At 35.6% G+C, this 22,112-nt stretch overlaps 1 protein-coding gene across 5 annotated transcripts in view; it reads right to left on the bottom strand.

The window, feature by feature from the left end:
* LOC145303451 (phytanoyl-CoA dioxygenase domain-containing protein 1-like) overlaps positions 1 to 22,112 on the bottom strand; it is a 60,067-nt gene that overhangs the window by 12,136 nt on the left and 25,819 nt on the right. For all 5 annotated transcript variants that reach the window (XM_080144784.1, XM_080144788.1, XM_080144785.1 and 2 more), the window contains 4 exons: positions 16,008 to 16,063; positions 11,695 to 11,757; positions 9,777 to 9,798; positions 646 to 771 (listed from right to left, as the gene is read on the bottom strand). In XM_080144784.1, the coding sequence (XP_080000910.1) occupies positions 646 to 771; positions 9,777 to 9,798; positions 11,695 to 11,757; positions 16,008 to 16,063 (267 nt within the window). The remainder of the gene's footprint in view (positions 1 to 645; positions 772 to 9,776; positions 9,799 to 11,694; positions 11,758 to 16,007; positions 16,064 to 22,112) is intronic.

Here is a 22,112-nt window from a genome sequence, read left to right as displayed (position 1 = left end):
AATTTCAGAAACTAAACAATAGCCTTCCAATGGACAGTCGTTAGGTTTTCTACAATTACATTTTTTCTCATTATATAATTCACCTGATTCAATCCTATTATTATTCACTATTTTGTTAATTTTACCATTATTCAAATTTATTGACCGTGTTCTTAATTGTTTTACTTAATCTATTCATTCTTTTCCTCACTAAAGCAAGTAAGTTTTCATAGGAATACATGAAGAAGTATTTTCAACCAACGAAAATCGTTACAACCCCCCAAAAGTAACACATCTATGTGAAAGTAATAAGCCAGTGCGAACTTAGAAACTCCTACAAAACCTGATCAACAAAATCGGTTTTCTCCAAAATTCTCAAGACAGCAAGAATGACTACACAACACCATGCCTTTGGCTGCCAGGGAGTCCAAAATGGCCTTTATCAAAGCCAGGAATCATGCCACACTTCTAAAACACAAATAAAAAGCAATGAACTCTGTACAGAATCTAATACATTCCTACTTTAACATTAAAACTGTCACTAAATGTGTTGTCGATTCTAACAAGCATTTCTGTACATTCTGAACAACTTTGACAGATTCAGATATTTTATCAAATTCTAATTCTCTATTTGTAAAGGAAAAAATAAATGAGTCGTCATCTTACTTTTGTGTGATCCTGGTATGAAAGATAGGCATCCATTTTCTTCTGTCACATCTTCTAATGGAATCCATAATCCGATAAGTTTCATTGGTTCTGTATACAAAAATGTGCTATCTTGATGAGGACTAACTGAAAACAAACAAAAAACGTTTTTAGAGTCATTTGTGCATCCACCAGTCTTACTCGGGCTTAAAATAGCATTTTAATGATTAATTGATATACAAACAGAATTACAATGTAAATTAAGGCTTATTTTCATAAATATGTATTAGTGGAAACTGTGGAAATTCCACAGCAAACTATTTCACATGTAATATATTGATGTTGGTATTATCTGGAGACATCCTGATATTATTGTAACTCTTTTGTCAAAACTGCAAAAATATTTATCTAAGCTAGCAGGGATGCCTGGCGTAGCCCGATCATAAAATACGCTTAAATATGATATTTAATCTGCATAAATTATTCTAGAGTCAATTTTCTATTGATTCTTATAAAGTTGCGATTTCAAAAATAAAAAATATATTTCCATATGACTTGAGCGCATCAGCTTAAATCGAAACTGAAACAAAAATTTATGAAGAATTCTCGGTAAAATTATTTATTGCAAGAAATGGAAAGTCATAACAATTAAACAACAGTCACTCAGAAGAAAAGCTGTACATGTGACACACAAACACACACTATCATATTAATATATAGATTTCTTGTTAATGGCATATGTTCAACAATCTGCTTATGGTGTTCAGATGAGCAATGTTTTTGTGTAGGGGTTTCTCGAGACATGTATTTTAAGGGTTACACAAAGGTAAAAAAGTTGGGTGTTTATGTAGATTGATGACCTTTTAAACCAACACATTTCAGATGAAAACATTACATTACATGTCCAAATTAGTAGAAATTCCAAAAATTACATAAAATGATGAGTAGAAAAATAATTACAAGTAAAAATAGAATTTATCGAAATATCAAGTTTTATTATGTTTTGATGTGGAAGGCCAATTTAATGACTTATCTCCCTTGACTTAAGGGTTTGCGACTTTTAAGCAATCAATAACAGAACATAAATATGGATGATTTTTTTTTATACTAAAAATACAAGCAAACGGCCTTTTTTGTTTGGCAGGAAGATATGTTTCTACTGATTGTAATTCTGTCATAAGGGAAAGAAACCAAGTATTTTGCAATCTCTCAAAGATAAAATGGTGTTGCTTGTTTTAAACTTCATTTTAAAGTTGTGACCTTGTTTGGAAGGAAAATCCTTTTAACATGCAAAAATAACTTCCACTCTGTAGTGGAATGGGGTGAAAGATGGATGATAACATTTAATCCTACTAAGATAAAGTTCATTTCCTTTAACAATTATAAGAAACTTTACCAACAATCAAATGCCATGGCTAATAGTGCCGTAGATTCCATGAATAAAGCTTCTTTCTTAGAACTGCACGCCTGTGGAACTCTATTCCGTCTGCCTGCTTCCCACCTGACTACAACCTGGATGTCTTCAAGTCCAACGTAAACAAATTCCTGATGAACCACCCCCTTAAGTGAACACTTCATTAAATCTCCACACTAACGTACTGTACTTGCAATAACCTTTATCCTTTAGTGGCTTCCGGGCCTTGATAAGTGGTGACCACCGTGTAACAAAAAAAAAAAAAGAAAAGCCATTGAAGTACTTGTAAAAAGAGCACAGGGATGCAACATTACGATGATATGACAAGGGCTGGGTTGGACAGTGTGGCTTCTATTAGACTAGGGAGTAGTGGTTGGTGCACCAGCTCAGATGTGACAATGCTCCATGTATGAACGAATCATGGTTTTTTCTCTCTTTTTACTAAAGTTCACTCCTAACGAGGCATATCACCACTTAGACGTAAGGGACTACTATTTGGGACCATGCCTAGGAAAGATTAACAAGTTGTTGGCCTAAACTTTTGCATATCATTATAGTCAGGGAAGCAAGTAGCAGGAAAGGAATTCCAAAGCCTAGTTGTTCAAGTGAAGAAACTATTAGAGTAGAAAGCTTTCTGACATTTAGGGAGCTCAATCGTGAAGGGGTGTGATTTTGTTGCTAAGTGGATTTGTCAGTGATATTTATGTTTACTAAGATTTCAACATTCAAACTCTTTGGCTTAACACTCACAGGCAACATGAATTGGAACAAATACATAGAAAATTCTGACAAATCTGTTGCAAATCAGGTGGGCGCCCTCTATTGGGCTAGAAACCTTCTCTCACCTGCCAGTATTCTATATCTCAATAAAATCTTTAATGAACTCGCTGCACTTGTGCCCCCTCAACATACATATCACTGACAAATCTGCTTATCAAAAAATTCACTCTGTTGAGGTCCCTAAATGCCAGAAAATTTTTTACTCTAATCATTTCTTCCCTCAAACAGCTAAACTTTGGAATTTCCTTCCTGCTAACTGCTTCTCTAACTGTACTGATATGCAGAAATTTAAATGTAAACAAACATTTTGCTGTACAACTCCTATTTAGGAGGCCCTTATAAATATGGCCTTTAATTCACAGTATTGCAACGGTAATGTGCTTTGTTTGAGATGAAGTAAAAGAAAAAAAAAAAAAAAAGAAAAGAAAATGTGGCCAAGACCACCTGATGACACTATGGCCAGTCTTTAAATGAAGCACCAAATTTGGATGAGGAGATAACAAGTAGATGGAAGGTCAACAGATGGTCTACTTGTGTTGCATGTCTGGTATTCTGCATAACCACTTGTTCAGCACCCCTTACCTAAACTGAAACAATGACAGTACAATCTAAAATTACGCTTAAATCAGGACAAAACTCATACAAAATTAACTTGCCTCCTCCCTTGTGGCTTGCATTTACAAACATCTGTGGGCTTAGAACTAATTTAAATGATGTTGAAGCATTTCTCCTAACAAACACCCCGGATATCTTAGCACTAAGTGAGACTAACTTACACTCCTCCATCTCCTCTAACTACTTTAACACGCCTGGATATCTCCGACTCTGCCGTAAGGACTCTGCCAGACATATGCACGGGCTTGGAGTCTATATTCGAAATACCCTCCCCTTGACTAGAGAAACAAAACTAGAATCTGACGATCAAGACTTTATGTGCTTTAGACTTAACACGCAACATTATTACTTTTATTTTCTCTACCGTTCTCCCTCGACCCAAGACTGTACCCTAATAAACAAATTCTCTGACAGCATAGATACAGCACTTTTCCTCGACACTAGCGCAGAAGTGCATGTATTTGGTGACTTCAATGTCCACCACAGTTCCCGATGATTGTGTCGTGAATGCCCACAGCCCACTTGGGAACGCTGATCATGCAGTGATAATGGTTGAAATCACCCTAAACTCTAGGACCAAAACTGAAGAGCCATTACTCAAAACAACGAGATATTATAAAAAGGTTGACTGGAAAGTCATCAGGGATCTCATCAGAGAAGCCCCATGGCAAAATATCTTTTCACTTCCTGCTGAACAGTGCGCAAATGAGACCACTGAATGGTTCAAAACGGCAATTGGAGCACATATTCCCACACGAAAATTTTATAGCAAGCCCCACTCTCTCTAATAGTTTACTTCTACTGTTGCAGCTGCCATTGCACAAACTCAGCATGCGTACCGCAGATTTAACCGATATAAGTCCAGTTCAAACAGACAAGTATATAGAAGCCAGAAGTAACTGCAAGAAAGAAATAGACAGCTAAGAGTATAACCCAAATGCCCTCTCTTTGTCTGGGGCTGAGGCCGCATCCGTCGCTATCCTGGTTCGCGGGAGCATACTTGTGATGTACTCTTGACTGTGTTCATTGCTCCCGGCTCACAGGACCGTAGATGCAACCAAGCAGGGCTACATTCTTACTTGTCTAGTGGTGAACCCCTCAAGGGTGACCAGACTCTCACTGGTCACTGGAAAATATCTCTCTGCTGCTCAGGGCATGCAGAATGTGCATAACCCTAAGTCCGTGTGGCAACATTGTCGATTTCAGCCGTCACTCTGGCTTCGTGCTGGATCCAATCTCTCTCTTTCATCATCTGGCATCAGGGCATACCTGAAATAAACTACATCTTCATTCAGGCCGGCAATCGAGAAACAAAGAAAAACTGATTCATTTTCATAAAAACCAAACAAAATAATTATTTATAAATCATTTTACACTTGTTTAAAGTCGAGTTCTTTGATCCGAGCTTCGTGATGCAGGTTGTATAACTTAAGTTCATCTAGTTAATTTCCCAGCTAAGAACAAGAGCTTTTCAACTTAGCTCTTATGAGGGTCCCCCCCCCCCAGCAGGCGGGGCGAGAGCGATATGGATGCCTCGATGCCAGCCAGTAAAAAGGGCCCTAATTCTAAAAAGACAATCGTTTTTATAAAACTGTCCTCTTCCTACCTCTGTCATTTGAAGATTACTTTTCCCTTTTTCCCCATTATCTTATATTCCTTTTCTTCTCTCGTGAACTCCTTTCTCTATCCCCTTATTTTATATTGTTTTCATTTTCTCTCTTCTTTTGAACCTCTTCTTTCTCTTTCGTGACCATATCTCCCTAGGTTCAATTTTATTTATCTGTCCAACTAACTTATCACTGGCTTGGTAGCTAAATACAACAGGTGGACCCAAATGACAACATCTCTCAGACACCAAAGCAAACATTTTGAACCCAAGTCATTGTACCTGTCTCACTCAATTAGCTAGTTAAAATTCATTTTTACCAAACACAACTAGAAAAACAACCGCTTGTTCCAACGAATCCTATTATCAGATTTTATATTTTCCTTTCATTGAAAACGATACTATTTCTTCTCTGGTGGACAGAAATCTCATAAACATCTGTTTTTCCTTAACCAAGTGTCAGCATGGCCCCCCCCCCTAACTATACCTCATCCTCTCCCATCTTCATCTAGCTGAACGGAATACCTGGCATCGCCCGGGATCCTGTTACAAGAGAGAATTTACTGAAACAACCAAAAAACACATCAAAGCACAGAAATTAGAAACCCGTGACTTCTGGAAAATCTACAACAGTGTAGTAAATAATGGGCAATCAACAATTCCTACACTATCCAACAATCATGAGGTTGTTTGCTCTGCAACCGAGAAGGCTAACATGCTTGCCAGTCGGTTTGCCTTCAACTCCACACTGGACCCTGCTAACCACCCCCTCCCAGACTTTCCTTTGCGGATAGACACCACACTAGACTATCTGAAAATCACCCCTTCTAAGATGCATGCTATCATAAAAAATCTTGACATTTCAAAAGCATGTGGACCTGATCTCATCCCGGCTGTGCTATTAAAAAAGTGCTCCGCCGAAGTAGCTCCAGTTCTCTCCAAACTTTACAACAAATGCCTTAATGAATCTTGCTTTCCTGCCTGCTGGAAAACTGTTTCTGTGGTACCAGTTTTCAAGAATTCTGGCGAAAGAACTAACCCAGTAAATTATCAACCCATTAGCCTCCTCCCACTTTTCGCCAAAATATTTGAGTTCATAATTAACCAAGCTCTAGTCCATTACCTTACAGATGCTTACCTTCTGACCGACCAACAATACGGATTTAGGCAAGCCCATTTGTTAAGTTCTGAAACATTGTGTTGAACAAAGATGGTGGTGTAGTTCAGACCAGTAACCAAGATGGCGGCCAAGAATCAAATGCGGTCCGTGGCGTAGATAACGGCGAACTGATTGAATTCAAAATTCGACAATTTTTATAATTTTAAAACGTTTTCATTGGTTGTTTAGCACAGCCGGTGTTTATAAAAATGATTGGTGAATCCATTCGTCTCATACCCCCATTAGGAGTCAAAAACATTTTACACTGTTCCACAGCAGACATCCTAACTGTAATCTCTGAATGTATATACCATTCACTGGACAAAGCAGGGGAGGGTAGAGCGGTAGCTCTAGATATATCTAAGGCTTTTGACAGAGTATGGCATGAAGGTCTTCTTAGGAAAATCAGATCATACGGTATCACTGGAAGAATACTTAACATAATTAAATCCTTCTTAGATAAGAGAAAAATCCAGGTTGTCCTCGACGGTCGTACATCTAAACAATATGATATAAATGTGGGAGTGCCTCAAAGGTCTATCCTTGTACCTCTATTATTCCTAATATTCATAAATGACCTCCCTAACAAAATTGTCTGGGAGATGGGTATATATGCTGATGACACTATGCTCTATAATAGGCACGACAGGAAAACAAATGAACACATATCTAAGGAAATGGCAGAAACACTAGAGGATGACCTCCAATCTGTAGTGGAATGGGGACAAAAATGGATGGTCACATTCAATGCTGCCAAGACTAAACTTGTTTCCTTCAATAATTACAAGAAACCTTCTCTACCACTAATAGCAATGGCCAAAGACTCTTTATCTGAAAGTACATCTTTTAAACTCCTCGGCCTAACGTTCACAGGAAACATGAGTTGGAACAATTACATTGAGAGCATTGCCAGGACTGCTGCAAAGAAGGTAGGTTCTCTCTACTGTGCTAGAAAGCTACTAACGCCCGAAAGTATCCTTACCCCTAAAAGGCCACCATTCGCCCATGTATGGAGTATTGTTGTCATATTTGGGCTGGTGAAGCTGCTACTAGTTTCTCGCTCCTAGACAAGGTTCAAAAGAGGTTCGTTAACCTGATAGGTCCTGAACTGTCATCTAAGCTTCAGCCTCTGTCCCATCGACAAAATGTAGCATCCCTCTGCCTGTTCTACAAATACTTTAACGGTGAATGCTCCGACGAACTGCAAGCACTTGTGCCCCCGCAACGTAAATATCCCCGACAAACCCAACAAACAGCTAAATCACATCCCTTCACAGTAGAGATTCCTAGATGTAAGAGAGCCTTCTACTCCAGTAGTTTCTTCCCCAGAACCGCTAGACTTTGGAATTCCTTTACGGGTTCCTGCTTCCCCAACTGTACTGACATGCAGAAGTTCAAATGTAACGTGAACCGACATCTTGTTGCCCAACTTTCCACATAGTACCCCTGTAGATTATGTCCCTGATAGTAGCCCCTACATCAAAGTGGCATCAAATCTGTTGCCAAGGCCGCTGGAAAAATGGTTGGATCCTATCGATCCAGTAGATATCTCACTGCTGATGCAATTCCCTATCTATATAAGAGCCAGGTACATCCAAGGATGGAATACTGTTGCCACATCTGGGCAGGAGCTGCTAGAAAGAACTTGTCCTGCTTTGATAGAGTTCAAAATAGACTTTGTAGCCTTGTAGGAGATGTCCTTTTCTCTTCGCTGCAATCTCTATCTCACAGAAGAGATGTCGCGAGTTTGCTTTATCGTTATTTTCATAGAAAGTGTTCGACTGAGCTTCAATCTATGGTCCCCCACTCGCCAAACTTTCACAAGAAACACTCGTCTAGCTGAAAACACTGTCAATAATTCCCCCCACTCTTTATCTGTGCCTAAATCTAAACATAGATTTCATGAACAAAGCTTCTTTCTTAGAACTGCATGCCTGTGGAATTGTCTTCCGTTTTCCTGCTTTCCAGCTGACTACAATATGTCTTCAAGTCCAATGTAAACAAGTTCTTGATGAGCCATTCCACTTGTTAACAAATTTACTGAATTTCCATTGTTAATAATTACTATATTGTCCAACAGACTACTGTACACTCTTAACCCTTATCCTCAGTTGGTCTCTGGGCCTTGATAAGTGGTTATGCCTATGTAAAAAAAAATGTAACATGCATAAGTCATTTATAATCTTAAATGAGGAATTCTTTTGACCCTCAACTGATTGCCTGTTCTCATCGAATGAAAACACCTAGTGTTTCATCGACATATAAGTAGTCAACTCGATGAGTTATATAGCAGCAGAACTCTGTCTTTCTCGTCTTAACTTTACCCTTTAATAATTTAAGACACAAAAAAATAACTCCATTAATAGCTCTCAGCAGCATGTTAGTTTATCCCTTTTTACTGTTTTGTTTATTTTTTCATCAAGATGACTGCATTTTTTTACCATCACTTCACTATGTTCTTAACAAACAAAATTTTTAATATATGTAATAAAATAATTTCATTTGTGCAGATGTTGTTAGATACAGCCCCCTTCTCAAAAAAAAACAAAAACCAAACAAAAACATTTCCATCTTCTACAAGTCTGTTTAAAAAGAGTGTGTGTGTGTGTGTGTGTGGATGGGGGGGGTACATCATTATTAGGGCTGCGACAAAAGAATATTTTTTTCATTCTTTTGACTCTCGAGTATATATCTGACACAGTTAGACACACTTAATCAACAAAGAACCACATCCGTCTATATAAAAACATATAAGATATTAACGGATATATACTCAATAAATAATGAAAAGAATATGCTGTTGTCACAGATCTAGTTATTAGCAATGAACTGCTTAAAAACAGCTTAGAGTTACACGATATTAGTCCTCGCACAAAAGAGCAGGACACAAAATGTTTTAAATAATAATAATATAATAACAAAGACTTTTGCTGGTGAGGACTACTATTTAAAAACATCTTTCATCTAGCAATTAATGATATCGATATAAAATTTTCAATGATTTTTTTTTAAAAGTGCAACAGAATGTACATTACATAAAATAAATACAAGGTAATTTTTTGATTCAATTTAAATTAAATTTTTATACCTTACTTTGTAAAATTTATAAAAGTCCATTTTGAAGATAAATAAATTTCAAATTGAATCTTGTACCTTCATTTAAAAATGAAGCCTATAGTAAAAATATTTTGTTTAACAATTTTCATGCCTTGGATGAAATGCTTTTCTAACTTGCGTATATATATATATATATATATAGGCCAACAAAATATGTCAGATGAGAGTGCTTTACACCAATGACCTAAAGGTTCCATTCTTAGCATCCTCATTTGTTTTTATGGAAAAAAATTATTACTTTCAAACAATTTGGTTCAATTAATAATGTAATAACTAAATATTTCTGTACTAATTAAATTTAACATTCAAAATTATATGTAAAAACAAAATCTTAATATTATTGAAGAAAAAAAAAAGACTTACTTGTTAAAAAAAAAAAAAAAAAAAAAAAAAGAATGCTACACGTCAACACCAGAGAAGGTTAGCTGACAAGTAATAAATAAAATGTTATTAAAACTTACCAGCTCCACCGAAATGTGGTTGCTGAAATGAAATAAAAGCATTTTTTTTTATCATTTTAGAAAGAATTATAATATTGCTAATATCTTATATTTATCATTTAGGTTATAATATTTTATGCTAAAGCTAAGCCAAAATTAAGAACAACCAACCAAATGTTATCAATAGAAAGACAAAGGGGGAAAAAATGTAAAATATAATTAAGTTGGGAATTTGAATTTTACCAGCCAATCATGATGCTGTTCATCAATTAACCAAACGACAAAGCTAACTCTTGACATTCACACATTTTGCATTATTTGGACTACTGTTCTCATCTTTAGTGTTATTTTAACAACATTTCGACAAATGTAATCTCTGATCTTCTTCAGGTATATCTTGTCAAATTCAGAAATGTTTATATCAAACTCAAGAATTTGCATGGAATTTCGATCCACAAGGGTAGCATGCTTTTGCTCCATCAGTAATGACCAAGTAGAAATCCTAAGTAATTTGCAATTGTAGTTTGAGTGTCGCCTGCACTTAGGATTGAACCCTCAACCTTCAGAAGAGTGTAACTTGGGCATTTATGCAGAGAATGACCCATTTTGGTTTTGAAATTTATGTTCTTATTAGATTTATTTGTGAGCATTACCTTTGTTTTTGTTACCTTTGTAATATATCCAATTTATTTTATAAATATTGAACAAGGGAACCAACAGATAAAAAAGAAAAAACATGATCGAATAAACAAATTTGTTTTTATTTCGACATTTGCTGTCTCTCACTGCAGAGCCAGACAACTCCACATTTCTCGAGTAGTTGTTACTTCCCTTGGTTGGCTCCTAATAAGGAGTGTAGTCTTTATCAATTAGGGACATCCATACTGGAATTTCTATATTTCTTGATTGTCACTGATCATGTAATGGTGATAGTGAAGACAGACTGCTAGAGGAGCTAAAATTAAAACTATTTTTAGTCGAGAGAGATGAATAAAACTATCTTCTTATAGTATTTTAACAGATGATTTTTTTTTTTTCAATTCACACATACACAGGATTGACTAAATGACAAAAACGCTGAAATCGAGATGAATTTTCCAACCTATGAGTCATGGTATAAACGTGTGTAGCTGATGAGATAGTGATGCAATAAACACTTGAAAAAGAAAAAAATTGGCGGATACTATGCTCATAAGTAGCCAATTTTTAATACATGAAATATCAATCTTGGTAAAGAAAATCAAAATTATGAGAGACACAGAGTGCACATGTGATGGGAAGTCATTCTTCGGAAAAACAAAAGTCATGTAACTCCCCATCATGACTTGTTTTGAGTCTCAACCGTCATAGCAAAATTAACAATTTCAGTTTTCAGAGAGAACTATCATAGTAAATAAGTGCTGCATAGCATGTTTTCCAGGCACATATGAATGGTAGGCATGCAGTTGTTAGATGCTTGACCAAGAAAAGAGGGGGGGGGGAGCACAAAGAACTGAAAATATCTCTGGCCAGAGTCAGACCACCCAAGAGATATTCTCTTTGAAGAAAATAAGACTTTCATTGAGTGAGAAGAGTCCCACTGGGATCAGCTTTGTGAAAAGAACAATGCTCTGGGTCATCTACGGGTGAGCTCAGCTAGATGTCATCTTTGGTGGAGGTTTCCAACAAGTATTGAACAATGACCACTAACAAAAGGTCAAGAGTGAAGAGATTTCAGAAGATGGAAGGGAAAGAAGAAGAGAGTGGGAGTTGAACCTTTGAAATGGGCAATTAGTTTTCAGGAGAGCCACAAGACAGTTCTGCCATTATGCCTCTCCAGGTACGCTGGATCCCTGAAGGCTCTCAGTAAAGGACCGCGTTAATGGGTCTTATGTTTTGGCCTAGTCAAGCAATGTTTATGTACCTGCACTTAATACATTACACAAGTGTCGTTACTCACCTTAAAGATGTACATGCTTTGAGCAACAACAGGGTTGACCATTTCGAGAGATTTACAAACATTCTGAAAGAAGAAAAAAAAATTAACCATTTTAATTATCCGGAAAATATGAAAGTGATTTACAAGATATTCCATTTATTTTTTTTATGAAGTAGTATATTGGACATTGAGGGGGGGGGGCTAGGTTTTAATCTACATTAATAAGACCATGAGACAACTTTTGTGTGTCTTGTGGCTACATGGCTTACACATTGGTGGTCCTTTTCTATATTCTATTTCTTTTACTCTGTCTATTTGTATGTTTATTCTATTTTGTTCTTGGAAACTCTAGAGCCAATCTGACAAAAATTTCGTATGGACCTTTGTTATAAGTTACAATGAACTAATTATTATGGCATCTGTTTGATGCACAGTAAAGGATTAATAGACATTAGTATTTAATGGAAAATTGATTACACATTTCACCATAATAAACCATCAATCTGGCATAAAGCACTAATTCTAAGTTAATGGGCTACAACTTTTGCCTGTTTTTAACAGACTAGTAATTATATATATATTATTCAAGAAATATTGAAATCAAAATTTTAATAAATAGAAATAAAACAAAATTTAAAAAATTGAATTTACAAAAGTAATTTATGTACAAAAGTAAATCCACCAGAATGCATTTCAGTTTCTTCTTAAACACAATCATTATAGTTCTGTTAATAGTTTAAAAAAAAAAGAAAGAAAGGTTGTACTTTATAACCTTTCTAAATTCAAATGGAATTTGAAAGTGTTTAAAAGAAACTCACATAAGTGGGTTTTAAAATTCTTAAATCTCCATTTAATTTAAACATTGAAAGTTTTGGAAGCTTTTTACATAAAATAATTTTATAAATAGAGATTGAAGCATTACCATAAACTATGATTTATAATTTTATATAAGAAAATTGTTTCAATTAATAATTTAATGACCAAACCATAAAATAATTAAATTTCACTTTGAAAGAGAACAGAAAGAGTAAAAAAAATAAAAAATAAAAGTATTTTACTCACACTAACATAACTATGATAATTACATACTGAACTGTTACATTTTTATTCTTTACTATTAATCAAAATTGAAATAAAAACATACAATAGCAAAAATTAAAACAATTTTTTTTAAATCTTATGTTAGAGCTTCATTAACATTTAATTTCTTGTGACTACATGGCTTATATATATTATTCAAGAAATATTGAAATCAAAAGACAAAAAATCACACATAAAGCTGGCACTATGTAGCCTGTTTCCACTGCCTTGCATTTGACACATATCAGCTTTCCCCCTTTCTGTATCAGCAGCCAGCCTCATGATTCTACACCTCTAGCTCTTAGCTTTTTATTATTTATAAACTAGAATATCTATATTAATTTATTTTTTATTTCGGACTATTATTCTCATCTTTATTAGTTGTTGTTTTCATCTTTATTGGTTGTTGTTTTTCACAACGTTTCGGCCAATTATTCCTCTGGCCTTCGTCAGATGGTAACCGCGACGGATAGGAACTTCAAATTTCCCAACTGCATTCTCAGCAATCACTGCCATCCGTAGTTGTTGTCGTCTCACCACATATCTAGTTCGGATTAATTTCCAGCCCAAGTCAATTTTAAGTTTTGCTCCACTTTTATATCCACTTACAAAGATTAAAATCAAGATATGATATTAAAATCAAATGCACTTAAAAATTGTCTAGAATTCTTATTCTTATTATAATAATTGAAAGGCAAAACTAAGGCTTAATTTTAAAGGGTCTTAAAAATTCATCAAAATTCAAGGAATCTTGTTTAATTGATGTCTAATGGCTATGAACCAAATTTAATGCAAATCTAAAATATTTGAATTTTCAAATGGGAGACCGAGATTGGGGGATAACTGGGCACAGTAAATGATGTAAAAAAAAAAAAAAAAAAAAAAAAAAAAAAGATGCCATCATCAGTCATAAAATGAGAGAGAGAGCGGAGAAGAGATTTTTACCTAGATGAATAGTAACCAGAATATTAGGTTGTTAAAAACATAAATCCTGTTTGCATAAACTGCCTTCTTTCTTTCAAGGGAGTTTACTCTAAAAAGCTTAAACCAAAAGAATACAACTCTTATATACCTAAAAACAAGGGAGACAACTTAATACCATATACTGACTGGTATTATACTAAAATATATAACTTGGAAGGTTAGTTGTTGGCACATTGAATGTTTTAGATGGAGAGAAAGGGCAAATGAGAAGTGGTGGGAGGAGAAACAGTAGTGATAGCATAAGCAGCATAAAGAAAAAGAAGAAAAAGAAAATAGAAGCAGTAGCAGCATATGAAGAATGAAGGAGATAAAATGTGGGGGGAATAGTAGCGATAGTAGTGATGATTAAGAGGATGATGTGAATAAATGAAAGACATAAATGAAAAAGAAAATGAGAGAAGAAACCACAGCTTATGTTTGGCTGTAAAAGGTGAAAGAAATGAAGAATGGCAAAATGAGAGGAATCAAATAAATAAATATATAAATAAAAAAATAAGACACAAAATATGTACATTGTACTAACATTGACTTTAACAAATTATGGGTCGTCTTGTATATTGATATATACACGTGTGTGTGTGTGTGTGTGTGTGTGTGTGTGTGTGTGTGTGTGTGTGTTATCACAAAGTAATTAATAAAAGGGAAAGGTAGTTTGCTTGGAGCATTGCTGGTAAATAATTATGCGAGTATTTATAAAGGCTGATAGCAATGCAGGAGAACTGGAACAGTGAAAGAGAGGATGAACAAAAAGTCGCCAGCAAGAAAATACGATCCAGCCATAAGAAGAATAGTGAACTAAAAATACCACGGCACACAACGTTGGAGGTTGGTGGTCTGTCAGGGGTCACACACGTGTGAACACAAATAGTGCAGTGACCAGGATATCTGACCTTGGGGCAATTTCACAACAGAATTTTTTATGGTAAACAACAAAACAAAAAGAGAAAAGAACAAAAAAAAATTAAAAGTGCCGAATTCATAAAAAAAAAATCATGAGGAATTTTAATCATGTCAACTAGGCAGGGCCACACACGTATGGGCATGGGACTACTGTCCCGATCTTGAGTGTCACTTTCACATTTCAGTCGAAGTAACCTTTGATCTCTTCAGGTGTATCTTGTCGAATTTGAGAATCTTCCTGTTGAACTCTGGAATATTGTTTTTGTTCATTATCTCTTTCACCATTCCGGTTTTCTGCATTCTTATTACTATTTATTTGGGTTGCACTAAATACTGTTCTTTCTTTTAAATGAAAATAATGAATATTCAGAATTAATAAAAGTTGATAAGAAATTTTTGTATTTGACCCAAGTCATTTTGCCATGTACATCATGTCACCTCTGGATATCCAGATCACTAAGAAGACCCAGTTTAAGTGCATAAGAAACAAGATGAATACATACAACCTGATGACAAACCTTTGGACCAAACTGTATGGAGAGCAGACGTCAGACATTGCCTGGTGTTACCTTAGAATCTGGGTCACTAGCAGCACTCAAAATAAAAGATTTTAATTGATTATTGTGTACAAAAAATTACATAGAACTTCCATGAGTACAGTTTATTTCCAAAAGTTTTTCATCTGTGGAACACAATACTACAGGATTACTTTCCTACTGATTACAACATGGTCATCTTGAAGCCCTGTGTTAACAAATACTTGTTGAGCCTTCTTGTTAAGTAACTAAATTTTGTCCATTCCACTCATTTACAATTCATAGTCTGACAGAATCTCATTGACACTTATCCTCAGTTGGTCAAGAAAAAAAACATCAGGATCTCTTTTGCAACCAGTGTCAGTAAATATTTGTCAAGCTGTCCTCTTATGTAAGCAAATTTTGTAATTCTATTAATCAATTTCAATCCTCTCATAGTATTGTTCATCATCCAACTGACAATCGTATTGATCCTCATCTAGCTTTTGAGTTTGGTTAGTTGGTTGGTTGGTTGGTTGTTTTTGTTTTACAGCATATCAACCCTTTTCAGGTCATTTAATGCCAAATCCAGTTATTTTGAAGAAAAATTTTTCAATAAAATATTTTTTTTTTTCAAGTCGGTTTCTATTTAACACTCCGGGTCAAAGTCGACTTGGGAGCAATGGAGATTAAAGGGTGGCTCTATGCTCCCCAAAGCCCGCAAGCTGGGGCCTCACCATCAGATATAGTTTAAGGTCATATCCAGGACCAGGAGTTTGGTTAGTGATGACACATTAGTATACAAAAAACAAATTTAAAAAAAAAAAAAAAAGGAGGAATAATCATTGCACCTACTTTAACTTTATTGCTGAAAGTGGCGGCTTTAAACTTGGGATTCAATGCATGGAGGGCTGAAAGTGAAAAGTTAATGATAAATCATCAGCAACAACAGTTTGGATAGCTTTTAGAAATTGACTTCCAAACTAACCCTAATTTCTGGCCATATCTTTATTTACCTCTCTTTCTCTCAAATTTTCCCTTATCATTTTTGCCCAAGTTTTCACTAAACTCTCCTGCCAACTAACTGCTGCCTCAATTTTTTTGACCTACAAATTCAAAAATTCTCATTCATTTTTGTAACCAATAAAGTCTTCTGTTCTGCGCACATCTCCATATACTGTCCAGATTTAATTTTCCTCTGAATTCATCAGATCTAAGTATTTAAGACTCACATTACACATGCATCATATCATATCTCGCATCACTTCCATACAGCAGCACACTGCATATGCATGCCTGACAGACTCATGGCTTTGTTTAACTGCAGTCATTATCTGCGAGTTAATAATGGCAGAAATTACTTGAACCTACTTCATCCATTCCTAAGTCTTGTAACCACACCAGAGCCTGCTTCTCCTTCTGCTCCATTATTATCACCACAATAAGGACTGTAACAATTTCATAAATAGTTCGTTAAATGAAAAGAAGCAAATGTGAAGCACATAATTTTCCACCAAATGTGCCCGTACGTTATCGCTGGTAAGCAATCAAGAAACACAAATCAGTAATTGTTTTTTTTTTTTTTTTGCATTTGTGGTCTTGTCTTCATTCTTTCCATATGTGGGGCTGTTCATCTGTATTGTTGCATCATCTAGCAACTGTTTAACCCAAGTGAATAACTCTTACACGGAAACCCAAAGAGACCTATTAGCGGTTTAAAAGGTTTATAAAGGTTTATTTGGGAAGAGAGGTTTTAGGGTTTGTAATAGTTTCGACTGTCCATTTTCAAGGCTCTTGAAGTTTTTAAGGCCTTTTCCAGACAAAATTCAAGTTTTTTTTTGTTTTTTTTTCAAAAACAAAATTTAGGATTTGTTTTACAATCCACAGCGATTTGAAAAAGTGGTAAAAAAATCAAATATACAACAAATAAATGCTACCATCACCAGTAAAAGTTACTTTGCAACCCACCTGCACCATTTTTTTTTTTTTTTTGGTGTTTTCAAGTAGTTTTGAATGCTATTTATTTCATCTCAAATATTAACTCCCTTTGCAGCTTTTAAATTTCCAACTAAGATTGCTGCTGTCTTGTTTATTTTATTTTTTTCAGCCTGGCTGACCTCATTTTCAATTATCACTATGTTTTCTTTGGAAAGGGGATTAACCCTGGGAGAGTCCCATCCGGGTAAGGAAAGTCATTTGTATTTATGGTGGCCATAACTATCCCTCCCCAAAATATTAAATTATAAATGAGAACAAAAAAAGGGAGATTTGAATCCGCCCCAAATAAAGTGAGAAACAAAAATGACCCTCCATTCTAAAACAAACTTTCCTTGCACAGACAGGACTCTCTCATGGTGAATCCCCACTTCCTCTTAAAAAAAAAGTGATAATTCAAAAAGAGGTCGGTCAGGACATAACAGCCATCTTGCTTGGAAATTTAAAAGCCATAAAGAGAGTTAATATTTGAGACTTATTGGCTATGGTAACATTTGTTGTGTATTTGATATTTGAACACTTTTTCGAATCACTATGGATTGTAAAACAAACCCAAAATTTGATGTATAAATGATAATTAATTGACAACAGGAAAGTCATTTTCTTTCATTTCATGAAGAAATTTTAAAGATCACATGGTTATTTATATGAAGTTCTCTAATGCACACCGAAACTGGTCTACTATTTGCAGCTTTAGTTTGTTTTGTATTCAGTGTTAACCATTTGCGATTTCAAATCATTTTGCTTAAAACAAATGCCTCTTTACTACACAACAATGCTTGTTGATAATCATATTTACTTTCCATGACCAACTTATATTTGGCCAACTAAGTACGATTAAATGTTTTTGTTTTCACCATTGTAGATTGGTTTATGCCGGGTTCCGTTTTACTTTCAAATTTTGAATTTCCGGAATTGTGAATACAAGAGTTACATCCCTTGATCATGCAACTACCCTATGGAAAATATCAGATAATAATATGATGCAATTTCAGAACAATGTATTTCAATTTTATTTTCAATATTTAAAAAATATTTTAATGGTATTATATGTTTTTTTTATTAATACTTGAAAAATAAAAGAATATGATTTTCAAGACATTTTCCATATTTTCAAGTATTTTTCAAGGTAATAATAGAAAAAAAGCCTTTTCAAGGCAAAAGTCAAAATTCAAGGACTTTTCAAGTCTGTACAGACCCTGGGTTCATTCACAAGGGGTGAGATTAAGTTAATTTTTTATAAATCAAAGACAAAGATTAATTTCTTATTATTTAATTTTCTTATAGCTTTAAAAAATGCTCGACGAACAGAGAGATCCCAAGAAAATTTCTCTTGGATTCCTACATTGTGTGGGAACGTCTGATATGGCTGCTTCCTTGCTGCAAATTGCTACAATCCAATCCTCAAACGTGATTATTTCTTATGTAATCATCAATACTTGCTTCTAGCGTGTTTTGTCTTGGGAGTGGAACACTAATTAGCCATGCTAGGTGCAGTGAGTTCATCTGTGTTTGCTACCAGGCTGTAACATGTACTTCAAGTCACACTTCCAAAATTCATACTAGTTAACAGAATCTCTACCTACCAGCATCAGGTCCCAATCTATATAACTACAGAACTTCAACAGCTTCGCCATCTAAATATGCTTTTTTCACATCTAATTTCACATCCATTTCCATTGTCCTAGGCTAATTGTACACAAACTGATTATCATGTCTCAATCTGTAATGCCACTGCACTTCTTGTGTACCTAATTCTAATAAATCCCACAAAATCAATGAAGTTGCTCTCAACTACTTTTCTCACAAAATAAGGTTAATTTTTCCTTTTTCCAATACAACACGGATCATAATTTTTGGTTTTCATAAGATTCATTCACAGACTTTTACTAACAGTAGATGTTATCAAGATCAAAGTAATGATGAGAGATTAGAGAAAAGAAGTGGCATATTATTTAAAACAAGTTTTCCTCATCCGTTATTGTCTCTTAAACATGTAACATGAAAAACTACACATGCACAAAAACTAGCAATTTACATATTTCAAATCTTGTTTCTTTGCGAAGTTACACACAAATACACACATAATACAAGCAATCAAAACTAAAACCGAAATATAGAATAATAAGCATTTAATTAGAAAATGCAATTTATATATATATATATATATATATATATATATATATATATATATATATATATATATACACACACACACACACACACAGACAAAGAAAAAAAATAAGAATTTGGTTACTTATCAATTACTCATTATTTGGATTTCTCAAACTACTGTTTTCATATTGAGCATTATTTTCACAATTTTTCAGTCAATGTAACCTCCGACTTTTCCGGGTGTATCATGTCGAACTCTGGAATCTGCGTAGAATTTCGAACCGAACACTTTATTTAATACACAGGGTAATATGCTCATGTCAGTCATGACTGGGTAAAAATCCCAAATAATTCGCAATTGCATTTTAAGTGTTGTCCACACTGAGGATCAAACTTTGAATTTTACCAAGTACTTTATCCACTATGCCGGGAGTCCTTGCAGATTCCCGAGTTTGACAGAAAGATTCCAGAGTTCAACAAGACATTTAAGGTCAGAGGTCACACTGACCAAAACATTGTAAAGATAACACTGAAGCTGAGAACAGTAGTCCGAAGAATCCAAAATACGAATAATCAATCCTCATTTCAAAAAATTCAAAAACGTAACACTTTATACACATTCTGCATGAAAGTGCTAATTGGAACAGTTAGCAATCTATTTTAATATCTCAGTAAACATAATAATCAAAAACGTAATGGACCTACCCAGCCAACAAGTAGAGATTATGTTTAAACTTTCGTGCCAACAGAGACACTCTTTGTTCATATATGAAAGTTTACAATTATGCTTTTGATAGCAAAATATTTTGAAGAGATATAAAATGCCAATTATGCAGATGACATCAAATTGTACTTTGAGATACAAAGGACAGATCCTGCAGTCTATAAATTTTTTTTTTTTTTTTTTTTTACACAGTGATCACCACTTATCAAGGCCCGAAAGCCACTCAGGGATAAGGGTTATTGTAAGTACATCACGTTAGTGAGGAGATTTTATGAAGTGTTTAATTAGGGGGGCGGTTCATTAGGAATTTGTTAACATTAGACTTGAAGACATCCAAGTTGTAGTCCGGAGGGAAGCAGGCAGACGGAACAGAGTTCCACAGGCGTGCGGTTCTAAGAAAGAAGCTTTGCTCATGAAATCCGCGTTTTGATTTAGGCACAGATATAGAGTGGGGGAAATTTTTCACAGTGGATTCAGCTAGACGGGTGTTTTTCGTGAAAGATTGGCGAGGGGGGACCAGAGATCGGAGTTCAGACGAGCACCTGCCATGAAAATAACGATAAAACAAGGATAGGCTCGCAACGTCTCTTCTGTGGGAGAGGGGTTGCAGGGTAGAGAAAAGGGCATCCCCCACTAAACCACAAAGTCTATTTTGTACTCTGTCAAGGCATGATAGGCTGTTTTTGGCAGCTCCTGCCCAGATATGGCAACAGTATTCCATCCTTGGCCGTACTTGGCTTTTATATAGATAGAGAATTGCATCAGTAGTGAGATATCTTCTGGAGCGGTAGAAGGATCCCACCATCTTTCCTGCGACCTTGGCAACAGACTTGATGTACCTGTTCCATTTCAGATCAGGAGTAAAGGTCAAACCCAGAAGCTTGTCAAAACACGGGGCCTCACCCAGACGAGAGCCATCCATCACAATTGATGCCAGCTGGGGATCAGAGCGTTGATGATGTAAGGATAGGAGTTTGGTTTTGGATGCATTAAAGGTAACTAGCCACATCTTCCCCCACTGAACCACGCGCTCGAGATCAGAGGAGAGAGAATCCGAGAGAACTTCGTCATTTACAGCCTTTGATGTGTTGCCGTAGATGGTCGTGTCATCAGCATAGATGTCAACGAATGATTTAAGTATGTGTTTAGGGAGGTCATTGATGTAGATCAGGAAGAGAGTTGGGCCCAGGATTGACCCCTGAGGGACTCCAGCATTTATATTGCAGGCCTCCGATTTTTGTCCATCTACCACTACTCTTATGAGCCTATCAGAGAGAAATGATTTAATGATTGAGAAAACATTTCCAGTTATACCGTAGCTGGAAATCTTGTGAAGTAGACCCTTATGCCATACTTTGTCAAAGGCCTTTGATATGTCGAGAGCAATTGCCCTAGAAAGGAAGCCTTTGTCAAGAGATTCACTAATCCTGTGGGATATAACCGTCAGCACATCTGCGGTAGATCTTGCAGAGCGGAAACCATATTGTGTGTCACTAAGAAGGTTATTCCTGCTGAGGTGGTTGCCTATTTCTCTATTTAATATTGATTCCAGTAACTTACTCATAACACAGAGAAGACTTATTGGTCTGTATTGAGAGGGAGATGACTTATCACCTGAATTCTTAAATACAGGGCAAACTGAGGAGGTCTTCCAGGGGGTCGGAAAGCACTTCTCCTTAAGGCAGCGCTTAAATAGTTTCGTAAGTATGGGAGCAAGTTCTGGTTGAAGCTTTTTTAACACTATAATTGGGATGCCATCAGGGCCAGTTGCTTTACTGGAATCTAGGTTTTTTATTAGCTTGGCGACCTCATGCACGGATATTTGTATGTTACCTAGCTTGTTCTGTGTTATAGGAGGAAATATGGGGAGTTGATGGCCTTCGTCGCATAGGGTAGAATTAGCTGCAAAGTTCTTTGCAAATAGTAATCTTTCCTGCAATCAGAGCTGGGCACAATGCAGCCATGGATCACAGGCTGTCAACTGAAATTAGCTGTGACCAAGTATATCATGCAATTTGAAATGGAAAAATCCAGCATGCAAGAAATCTTATGGATGTAGCCTGTGCATTATCATCAGCAGCAATTTGTGTTAGACAAAATTGTCAAGAAGGTTGGCAATGTCCTGG

This window comes from Euprymna scolopes, chromosome 19 (genome assembly GCF_053919585.1).
Source record: "Euprymna scolopes isolate OS-2025 chromosome 19, ASM5391958v1, whole genome shotgun sequence".
NCBI lineage: Eukaryota > Metazoa > Mollusca > Cephalopoda > Sepiida > Sepiolidae > Euprymna > Euprymna scolopes.
Note: the sequence above shows the minus strand (reverse complement) of the source record. Positions and strands in the feature narration are given on the sequence as shown.